Source organism: Hevea brasiliensis, chromosome 13, assembly GCF_030052815.1.
Source record: "Hevea brasiliensis isolate MT/VB/25A 57/8 chromosome 13, ASM3005281v1, whole genome shotgun sequence".
Taxonomy (NCBI): Eukaryota; Viridiplantae; Streptophyta; class Magnoliopsida; order Malpighiales; family Euphorbiaceae; genus Hevea; species Hevea brasiliensis.
This window is the reverse complement of record NC_079505.1, coordinates 87,045,284-87,057,059: the sequence shown is the minus strand read 5'-3', so window position 1 is coordinate 87,057,059 and position 11,776 is coordinate 87,045,284. Positions and strand designations below refer to the sequence as shown.

General features: G+C 34.2%; 2 protein-coding genes across 3 annotated transcripts; both read left to right on the top strand.

The window, feature by feature from the left end:
- The first annotated feature begins 1,009 nt into the window (after nt 1-1,009).
- On the top strand, nt 1,010-5,540 carry LOC110658397 (F-box/LRR-repeat protein At3g48880). 2 transcript variants are annotated; one of them, XM_058132714.1, is made up of 3 exons: nt 1,010-1,242; nt 1,904-2,300; nt 4,686-5,540. In XM_058132714.1, exons 2-3 carry the CDS (start codon nt 1,909-1,911, stop codon nt 5,242-5,244), a joined length of 951 nt encoding a protein of 316 aa, XP_057988697.1. In that variant the 5' UTR covers nt 1,010-1,242; nt 1,904-1,908; the 3' UTR covers nt 5,245-5,540. The 2 variants fall into 2 exon arrangements, with proteins under 2 accessions (XP_057988697.1, XP_057988698.1); XM_058132715.1 differs by lacking the exon at nt 1,010-1,242 and adding an exon at nt 1,249-1,364.
- A 2,138-nt stretch (nt 5,541-7,678) lies between these two features.
- Nucleotides 7,679-9,885, top strand: LOC110658398 (membrane steroid-binding protein 2). Its single transcript, XM_058132716.1, has 2 exons — nt 7,679-8,147; nt 9,347-9,885. The coding sequence occupies exons 1-2, from the start codon at nt 7,843-7,845 to the stop codon at nt 9,681-9,683; spliced, it is 642 nt and encodes a 213-aa protein (XP_057988699.1). The 5' UTR covers nt 7,679-7,842; the 3' UTR covers nt 9,684-9,885.
- Nucleotides 9,886-11,776: the final 1,891 nt, after the last annotated feature.

Genomic DNA, 11,776 nt, shown 5'->3' with positions numbered 1-11,776 from the left:
ATATAAAGAATGAAATTTAACATTTAACATTTATATTTAAATTATAAAGAGAATAATTAAAAATGTGTAGAGATAAAATTATTATTTTTATTATTAAGAGACAGAGTTTTTAGAAAAAATTATTTTAATTTTTCATTATAAAATTTAATATTTTAAAATTTTGTAATTTCAAAAAGTTTTATATTGAATGAATGAATTATGTATTTTTTAATTAAGTAATATTAATATGATATAATATATTAAAATTTATTAAAAAATTATATGTAATTATAATTAAATTACAAATACAAATAACGAGTATAAAAAAAGTGCTAGCACGTTAAACAAAAAAACTAATCATTTAATAAATATAAGAAGCAAATAAAAGTATAATAATTGTTTTTCCTTTAATTTTTTAAGTGAAAAATATTTTTTTTTTCTAGCCATCACAGTAAATAAGATATACGCAAAAATATTATACTCAAATCCATTTGATAATCTCGAACTCATTCTAAATCTAATTAAAATTTATTCTTAACTATCTGAATTGATTCTAAACCTGATTATTATTACTAAAAAAAATTTAAATTCATTTAATTTTATATATTTTACATAAAAATTTTATTTTAATTAATAATTTATATTTTAAAATTTTAATAATTTCATAAAATATTTAAATTTCATTTTGTATAAAACAAAATATATAAAAACTTATAAATATTATTATAAAAATTACATATTTTATATTTAACTATGTATTTATATAAAATAACGAACACCTAACATATAAAATCTCAATCTGACATATATTATTTTTTAAATTTAAATTTATTTTAAATTCAATTATATAATATTTAAACTTATTTTATTAAAATTCAATTAAAAACAATTTCCATAAAAACATAATCTATTACCACCCCTATTTCTCTCATCCCGTAATAATTTACCTATACAATATAAAATAAATTAAATTTTCTTCCTACTCTTTTCCTTTTATTTACCCTATCTAATTTCTCACTATATTTAGGTCCAATCAAAGGGTAAAGGAATCAAATACTAGCGAGACGCGAAAACCAAATTAAAATCCGCCAATCCCAACCACATATATGTTTGAAACTATATAGGCCAAGGTTGTCAGGTAGCAGCTTCACACGTGATTTCAACACAGGTGAGTTTAGAGAGGATTCACCAGTATCTAGAAAAGCAGATAGAAGAAGCTCAGACACATTACCTTGCTGTGGAGTCTTTATTATGTCTTAAAAGGTAGCTCTTTCTCTCTCTGTTTCTCTTAACCGAATTTGTATGATTGCATTCGAAGCGAAAACTGATCTATTTGGATCTGGATTCATTAGTCTTTGAATTACAGGGAAATGAGAGATCTGAATGTTAATTGAAGTTCCAAAGACTGGCCTTCTTTTTTTTAATTTTGTTCAATTTTTTTTTTATTATCATTGATGATGAGAGTTGTTGCTCAGCTGAATTTGAACGTTCAATGTTGAATTCAAATTTTTTTTCTTTTAAGATCTTATTTTTGCGATTTAGAATTCCTGCCTGAGTGATTATTCTAAAAAAAAGAAAAAAAAAAAAAGAAAAATGGGTTCACCCATGATTATGGATGTTTGTATCTGATAATCTTTTCATCAAAGACATCAATTTGAAATTAAGAGAATGCGGCGTGTAAAGTTTGGCTCTGTTGATTTCTCTCCATGTTTTCTAAACCCTTTTCAATGTGGTTTATTAAAGTATTTTTATCTGTTTCTTTATATTGGCAAAATTAAGCTTTTTTAGTCACTTTTTGTTTTCTCAAAATGCAAGTTTAAACGAGTCTCCCCCAAATTTAAGTTTAAAACGACTTCGTAAAGAGCTTACCCAACTCTTATATTGTGTGAGCTAATATCAATTTGCTGTTTTCTTGTTTGTATAGGCTTCATGTCGCATTGGAACGCCTGGGAATCTGATGAGATGGATGAGAGCGTCTCTGTTGTGAGGAGATGGGAGGACTTGGACACTGATATTTTAGTCAAGATATTGCAGTCTTTTGACATCTTCCAATTAACTTCGGGCATTGCTCACGTTTGTAGTTCATGGCGTTTGGCCTGCTGCGATCCTTTGCTCTGGAAAACACTCGACTTGTCTATGTTGAAATCTAATTTCATTAAAATCCCTTTGGAGCCTTATGTGTATGTGGATGGCCGATCTGATAAGACATTGACTCGGGTGTTGAAGATATCCTTGAATCTTAGCAAGGGAAACATAACATCATTGATATTCCATTTCAATCTGTATGTAAGCGACGAGCAGTTGACTTATACTGCTGAAAGGTAAGTTTATAGTGCTTTTCATATTTTAAGCTGTTCTAAAGTTTCTGATAACATCAATGATGTATATGGATTTGAATTATATCTCCTGGTCCTGGTGTATTACATAAAATTACGAATTTTTAAGATGTTCTAAAGTTTCTGCTGAAAGGGATTTAGAGTTTGTAGGTTGAATTGGCTTCAATATACTAACATATGAAAGCTAAATAATGCCTTTTTGGTGGCATGGAATAGCAGGATCTATATCCACCAGTTTCGGGCAGCAGGAAAATTTTGGTTGTAAGGGTTGTTTATGTTTTATCTAATAGAAGGAAAGGTGAGCTGGATTCCTAAGTTTAGAAAGGAAAGGTGAACTGTGTATTGATAGGAATTATGATGTGTTGCTTTGTTTAGGAAGGGAAGATGAATTGTGTATTGGTAGGAATTATGATGTGGTCCTGATTAAATCAATAAAAACAGCTGAGCTTTAACCCGAAATTAGCTGTAGTCGACTTTATGGATCATTTTTTGTCATGCATCTCTTTTAGACACCATGTTTGCATCAATGTCCTGATTAAATCAATAATATAAAATTTTTTAGAGCTTTTAGCATTGGGTTGTGATGAATGGTAACCTCAGACTGTGTAGCAACAAGTAGAGAGAACGATAAGGGGGAGAATACACCACATAAATTTGACAGCTCATGGACCAATAGTTACATTTATTTCAGCTGGATGTAGATTTATATGGCATATGTGTTTGAATGTGGTTCCTAGTCATCAATTTATGTTGTTTGCTTTAATGGATTTCACATTTGCTTTTATTTGCTAATCATAGGCAACGTGTCACCTATGTAGCACGGAAATGGAAATGAGGAAACGGTAAAACGACATTTTAAAAATTATAGGAAACAAAAATGTGGGGAAACGTGTAAATATAAAAAAAAATATAGTGGTATATTTATAAATATTGAATAAAATAATATATAACTAAAATAAATATATGGAATTAATTTAGAACTAATAAAGCTATTAGATTGATAATTTAATTATGTTTAACTTATCATTGTTAGCATTTTTATTTATTTTTATTGTTAATACTAATAGTATTGTTAATTTAGTTTGCTTAATTATTGCAAAAATATTAGAATAAGTATAGTACAAGTAGATAGGACAATTGTTCTAGAACTTATTATTTAATTATAATCTATTATATTTTATTAAGTTTTGAAAATAAAAAAAGAAAAGAAATTAGAAAAAGAAACAAATTAAGGACCAATAAAAAACCAAAAAAAGTATATGGCACCACCCTTCTCTCTCACGTCTTCCTCTCCTCGTCAACTCCCTTACCCACTACAAACATCACCGAAAAGACTCATACCACTTTACAATGTTGGCGAAGCAACTTATCGATCCACAATGGTTTTGGGTAGCTTCACTATGGATTTTGCAGGGAGGATTAACAAACGCTAATCGTAAGCTAGAAGTCATCTCTGATAGTAGGAAATGCATTTCCATCTTTTGATTTTTCCGGACACAGCCCCGAAACTTGTCATGGGTGTGTCCGTTTCAAAAACATTTATGAAATGGGGAAACGCTAGTGATCACAATTATTAAAGGCTCAAGGCACACTAAGGCGCCAATAAGTCTTGGAGCCTAGGCGCAAAGTGTAAAGCGCAGGCGCACGCCTAAGTGAGGTGAGGAGCAAAAGTAAAAAATTTTAAAAATATGTAAAAGTCAAATAAATGTGATGCTTTTCTTTTTTTTCTTTAGCATATATCTTGAATTGGGTTTGCTAGTTTAAGTTTAAGTGGTAGTCCTTTGTGCCAATGAAAGTGCTCGCTAAAAAATGAAAATAAAGAAGGCATGCCTTGCTAGAATCTTGTGCCTGGAACAAAGGCGCACACCTAGGCGCATAAGGCTCTAGGGTTCGAGCCTGGTGAATCTTGAGCCTTAGGCGTGCTTGAAACGCGCCTTTAATAACTATGCTAGTGATTGGAGTTTCCGTGCTTCACAGTGTATCACTAGCCATCATCTGTTGTAACAAAATTGTGATGGAAGCATTGCCTTCCTTTTGCAATTAACACAAAATACTCATTGCTGTTTTTTTTCAACTTTTGTTTAACTTGTAGCTTAGTCATTTTGACTAATGATAATTTTAACTTGTAAAAATATCTATTTTTCTTGCTGAACCAATATATGTGTAGTGTTCCATATGACAGTGCATAACTGCATACCATGTGGAGGTCTTTCTAATGTTTCACCATTTCTTTTTGTGCCCTTCCCTCTTAAAGCATAAGCAACAGTTTAGCTGGGGAAACTGATTATCCTTCCTTATATCTGTATTAATTTTGTATGCTTCATTTCCATTTGAAATCTAAGCCTCTTTTCTTCCTCTGTTCTGTTCCAGGTGCCCACGACTTAGAAGACTTGTTCTGCCAGCATGGAACCGAATAAAAAAGACTGGAATATGCAAGGCCATACGCATGTGGAGAGATCTTGAATCCTTGACAATGCCTAGCATAGCAAATCCCCCTTATCTTATTGAGGAAATTGCCAATAATTGTAGGAACTTCAGTGAACTCAAGGTCATGGGCCCTTTTGACATTTTCTTTGCCTCCACACTAGCTGCATATCTTCCAAAATTAAAAGTTTTGAGCCTACGATGTTCAATGCTAATTAAGGATGCCTTGATCCTAATCTTGGATGGTTTGCAATGCCTAGAAGTGCTCAACATATCACATTGCCTTTTGATAGAAGCCCCCACACCCCCTGCCCCAAGACGAATTATTAGGGAGCTTGATCAAACTATCCTGGAGAAGGCATCTCGGTTACGTGAATTCTTAACTTGCATGGAAGACTCCTGCATTATGTGCCAGAGGACAAAAAATGATGAAGGGCTCTTGCGGTGGTACAAGTATGAGGAAGGTTTGTGGAAGGCAGATGAGGTGAGTTCTCTTGCTCTTTGATTGGAGGATTCTGAGATCATATTTTAGTGCCTAGAAGCTATAGGACATGCACCCTTTTCCTGATTATTGCTTTGCTTTAATGATAGAAATAGAATAAAACGATGTTTGAATGGATGTAATTAAAAAGCTCTCATCATTGTGGTGTTGTGGTGATAAAGAAAACCTCCTCTCAATGGCTGGTCATGGAGAGGGTCTGAGGATTTGCTGATAATCTGCTCCTTTTGCAGAGATATCATTTGTAATTGTGGTGATAATGTATATATGGTAAATTATCCCTTTCTGTTGTTCCCAGGTCATTTTCGCTTTCTTTCAGCATTATGCTTTTTAGATAAGTTAATCTAATGGAAATTAATCTACTTTATAACCAGCATTCACTTTTTTCTGTCATCATCCTATATAGGAACTAAAGCTTTAGCAATTTTGTCCCTGGGGATGGGTATATTTTTGGCTAATCAAGAATATTACCGTATTCCTGACTCCTAGTTGTGCTGGTCAATCATTCAAATGATCATGTAGACTATACTGATTATTCCTGATTTTCTATCTCAACAAGGACTACACATTCTAATATCAGAATTTTAATGTTTTGTCTGCCGGAAATGAAGATTGTACTGGCAGTTTATTTTGACTATTTTTGGGATTTCTTTTCTTTTCAGTCACATATTTTATTTTGAAATTTTGAAGCTCGTAAGTTTTCAATGTTGGCATGTAATCTCATTGAAAACAATGCAAGTGACAGTTGAATTCTTTTAATTAATGTTCAGTCTTTTGGTTGACATTTTTGCATTGTACAAGTGTGTTGTCTTTTTTCTCATGTTTTGATACCACAGCATGGTAGCTGTAAATTCTATTATTCTAAGTTTATAGTGAAACAGGCACTTTTAGCTTAAGTAAACTTTTAATACTCCAAGAGTTAAGCAACTAAAGGGTGACTGGTAATTACTAATTAGTAATGCGAGCAAGCCATTCAACTGTTTATTTAGCATCCGTTGCTAAGCGGAAGTGTAGTTTAGCAATGAGTTGGCATCGTCTCTTTAATGAGGGAGCATGCAAAGTTTTGTCAAGCTCAGTATTAAAAAGCCAACCTCCTGATGGGCCTGTTCTATAATTTTGCAACCGCGACGGCTATTGTTCCCCAGTTGTTTGTGGCTTGATGGCCAGTTTGTACCCCACCCATGTACTGACCTTCTTCCCTTCCGTCGGTTTGGGTATTCAGTAGGCCATTATCAAAGATTTTGGTACAGATTACAAAAATTAGAGCTAATCCATCGATTTTAAAGATTCTTATTAGACGAATACCATTTGGATTTGGCTTGAAGGGCTTGTTTTCAATTAGGTTGTCCCATTGTTTGGCAATGCATCACCACTGTGGCACTGCCAGACGAAAATAAGCAAAAAAGTCTCAGGAAGGAGCGAAAATGAGCGAGTGTAAACAGGACTGCCAAATTGCAAAGTGCCAGTTTGCATTTCACAAGTTATACAGCACTTCCCATTTGTGTCTATTATTTTCACCAGCAAGCCTTTCCTACATTGGTTACTTTACACCTACCATTTCTGACACGTTTTAAAAGGAAAAGACCTAATTAGCCCTATTTGAAAATTCTAATATCTAAATCTCCTTTCTCTCACTACAAAATAAATTGCATACCTGATACATGTACACTAAAAAAAAAAAATCAAAAAGGTAATTTTTACTTACATCGTGGAAAATGAACTTATGTTAATAAGAATGAGAACACATGACATCGAATGCATTGAATAATTTTTTTTTTTAAATTATTTGAGATTTTGAATTTTTTTTCTCCCCTTCCACCAGATCTCCAAAGATAAATTCACAGTTCCTGTTATGCAAATAATAAAAATTTCTAATTAGTCCTGATGTTTCTTGCTCTCGATCTATATTCACTTCTCCGCATGGAAGTTCATACTTTGTTAATATCAAGAATGTTAATTTCTTGACCAACACCGTTCTCCTTGAAAGTGCTTTCTAACTTTGGCACCAGTGAAGTTTATGGCCGAAACCGAAAGGCTGATGATATGGTTATAAAAGGCAAAAGGATCCAAGTAATGATGCTTGCTGTACTGGCATCTTTTTATCGGGTATCATCGACAGGTTTCATGTTTTTATTTTCATCGCATTAATCTTTTTTTTTGAATTGGAATAAAAAATGTGCTGCCTACGCACGTGGATGGCTTCAATGGCGTCTTAAATGACATAATCAAGTAAATGCCTTTGCTTTTGCTTTTCTTTTCTGATTAGGTGGGGTGGGCGTACATTGAAGGGCATCTCCAGGGCAATCAAGATATTTTACAGAAAAATTATTATTATTATTATTATATTGCCACATTGGTTCACCGAACAAGGCTAATTAAGTAACTTCATAATTCAAGAAGAGGACAATATATAAAAATAAATATGGGTCCACGCCAAGAAATGGGTAGCTTGGAATCTTAGGCGTCTAAGCTCTAAAAAGGTAAGAAAAGAAAATTTTAGATAAAATTTTGGTGTAGATTGGTAAATTGAGACTGGGCTATCATCGATAATTGTCTCTCCCGTTGTCTCTTCTTCTCCCTCTCACAAAGGAAAAACAAATAAAAATGGCTTTGCAGCTGTGGGAGACCCTCAAGGAAGCAATCACCGTCTACACGGGTCTCTCTCCAGCCACCTTCTTTACAGTTCTGGCTTTGGCTTTGGCCGTCTACTATGTGATATCTGGGTTCTTTGGATCCTCGGATAATCATCCAAGGCCTAGAAGCGTTGAGGAGCAGATGCAACCTCTGCCTCCTCCTGTTCAGCTTGGTGAGATTACTGAGGAGGAGCTCAAGCAATATGATGGCTCTGATCCTAAGAAGCCTCTGCTCATGGCTATTAAGGGTCAGATCTATGACATCTCTCAGAGCAGGTATAAATCTGCTTTTTGGGGGGTTTTTGGCTTTTGGGTTTTCGGTTTTTGAAATTTTCGGGTCTCCTTTCTTCAGGTTTCCAATCTTATGGGTCAACGGGTGTTTTAACTGCTGTGTAATTCGAAATTTCTGGAAAATTAATTAGTTGGGTTCGCAAAATTTTGGTTTTGTTTTAGATGAGATTTAGAATTGACCCTTTCTTTTCTCTTTTACGCTTTCTGATATTCTCCGTTTTTGCCATTAGTACACTCTCTTTTATTGTTGACCCACTTTTTGCTTGCTGTGTGGTCTCTGATAAAAAGATGCTACTTTCGTTAGTTCAACAAGTGAAAATTTTTTGTTCTTTTTTGGATTATAAGTATGCAATATTTTCTTTAAATATTAAAAAAGCTAAATAGTGCAATATTCTTTTAGTTTTAGTTTTCAGCTGTAGGTTTTCTGGGGTTTATGGAGATTTGCAAATCATCAACTTTTTTTCACGTGATGAATGATTAATTTTGAGTGATTTCATTTGAATTATTAGATTGGTTGTCTGCCTTTGTCTTGTTTGTAAATTATGGGGATTCTGTGAAGCAAGATTAATGAGACTTGAGACGATTTAAATATTGAGCATTCAGCTACCATGCAAAATATCTAATTCATCGAGTTGTAGCGCATGAGTGAAGATGGTCTCAAACTTCTACTTACAGAAAGAACTGTGGATATTTAATGGGATTTCAGTGTACATAAGATTGCAATTTGTAATAGAGTAGCTTTACTATGTCTATGTTACTAGCTGAAATATCTTTTATGATTGAAAATTTTCATGTGTTCAATCGTTCACAAGTGTATGGTATAGATTTCACTCGGTACAACTAGCATACTTAATTTGTAGGAGCAAAGTAAATGAGATTGCAGTTTTCTCCCACTATGTGTCTTATAGCTGATTCTAAGAGTTGATTGACATTGAGCAGGAAGGTTTCTAGTTTGTTGCATCCATTTTCTTGCTTTTCTTTGACCTCACTGGAACTGAGAGAGAAAAACTTTGTCCATGCTTTTTCATTTGATTTGTTTTATAACATTTTTGGCTGAGAGTGTGGTTATACTGTCAGTAGGAATTGTGTGATGGAATTTTAAACTTTTTCGACCAGTGCATAATTTGTTTTGTTTGTACAATTTGCAGAAACTTATAATTTGTTATGCATTCCCATGGTTGCAGGATGTTTTATGGACCTGGTGGACCTTATGCATTATTTGCGGGAAAGGATGCCAGCAGAGCGCTGGCAAAGATGTCCTTTGAAGACAAAGATTTGACTGGTGATATCTCTGGTCTTGGTCCATTCGAGTTGGATGCCTTGCAGGATTGGGAGTACAAGTTCATGAGCAAGTATGTTAAAGTCGGAACTATTAAGAAGTCTGTTCCAGTAACTGATGAAGCTGCTTCTGCTGGCGAACCTGCAGAAACTAAAGAAGCAGATGTTTCCAAGCCTGCAGAAGATGGTCCATCAGCTCATGGAGCTGTGGAAACTCCTCCGGGTGCTGAAGCCAATGAGTAATATTAAAATGTAGCTGCATGATTAAAAATATGGGAAATGAATACTTATGGAGATGCCAAGAATGAGCGATGTTTGTTTGGATGCATGTACTTGGTGAAGGTTGTTTGTAATTTTAGTATTACTTTCTCAATGTAGTATGGTTCTGTTGCACACTTGCTTTTACGTTTAGAATTTTGAGTAATAAATCAGTATGTTAAAAGCAGTTTGGGAGATTCTTAGTTACTGTTCTTGTTGTATTTGGCCATCAATTACTAATAAATTTGCAAGTTGAGGTTGAAACTGACATTGCAATAATGTAGACGGTAGTTTGCAATTTGAACCTTTTAAGTAGAGGATTCAAATGTAAAGTTTTAGTACTATATTTATATTTATATACGAGTTATAAGGTTATGCTTCATCCAGTATAACATAAATGACCACAAAACAAGGTATACCCAAGAAACTCATATCTAATTTAATCCATAACATGTAGGCAGGTCTAGAACTGATTCGAAGTCCGCTTGCTTTGGTTGATAGCCTTAATTTTTAGCATTAACAAGATGAATTTGAGCAACATAAGCTGCAATTGATAGTCTTTATCAGGTACAAAATGCCCTTACCCATTGGCGGTGGAGGCTTTTTGGGAGGGCTATAAACCTCCTCCAAACTATATTGCTGATACAAAGTCTGCCAAACTTGTGAACGAGGACTTGGACCAATAACGAATTCATAGAGATATAGGTGTGTAACGTGGGAAAAACATGTACGACCCAACCTATGCGCCAGACCGACACTAGAACCTGGGCCAGCCTAAAGCCTCTGAGGCCCGTAGTAAGTCTAATTATTCCTTAACACAACTCTAAGGCCCATTTGGGCCCAATTTCAAGAATTCAACCGGACAGAGTCCGGCCATAAAGTGGACCTTTCAACGGATAGTTTTTGACTCACCCGATCTGTAAACACAATATATAATCAATTGGGGAGCTCAGCTCACCCTCCACATACTCAAATGTCATAAAAATAAATGGGAGCTCAGCTCTCTCATCCAGTCCAACAAACATGCATATAATAATAAGTTTATAGGCCCAACATGACAGTTATATTACAGTCCTCAAAACAAATAAATATTTCTAACACATGCGGAAATTCTAGGAGTTAATAGAATAACACAAACATTGATAAACAACTTACAAAGGAGAAAGCAGGTTAAACACAACAAAAAAATCCTCCTGTAGCCTAAAAAATAATGAATAGGAGTGAGCGTTCGACTCAGAGAGTAAAAATATCAATTTTAACCATAATTTCTATAACTATCTAAAGCTAATACACTCTGTAGAGTGAAATGCAACATCAGCAATATTTTCACATCATAACAGCAAAAAGGTAATTTGGAGCACATCAGTAATGTCAAATCATAAATATATGGGAGTTGATCCCTTATACAGCTCTTTTTAATCCAACCTGTGCCAGCGAAGAACTCAAGCCGGACTTTCGCTTAATAAACCAAATCGGGGTCCCAGCGAAGAACTCAAGCCTTGTCTACCCCGAAGGATCGAGTCCCAGGGAAGATCTCAAGCCGTGTCTACCCGTCCTATCCATAGCCAACATTACATCACCCGCACATCACATCACCCGCACGCCAAAGCACGCACATTGCTCCAAATTACTATAACAACATCCATAGCACTTTAACAGTTGTGAATGTAATATAAAACGTGCCTAGAGTTTAACTGCATAGATATATATATATATATATATATATATATATATATATATATATATATATATATATATATATATATATATATATAAGTGATACATGGGCATGCTTGAACATATAATAATATCGAAATTATAATTAAAATTAATATTTTACTCACAGACTTGACAGCAGTCACTGTGGCGGCTGGGCGAAGGAAGAAGGCTATCCCGGCTCACCTGACAATTTTATTATAATCATTTAATAAATTTAACTTAATACAAACTAAGAAAAAGACCAAAGACGTTCTAAATCGTGCTGAAAATCCGACAGAGTCTCCCCTATACCTAGGACCTACCCAATCTGCAAATGGGTTTAAAACACACTTCTATATCCACTAATCATACACCCACAA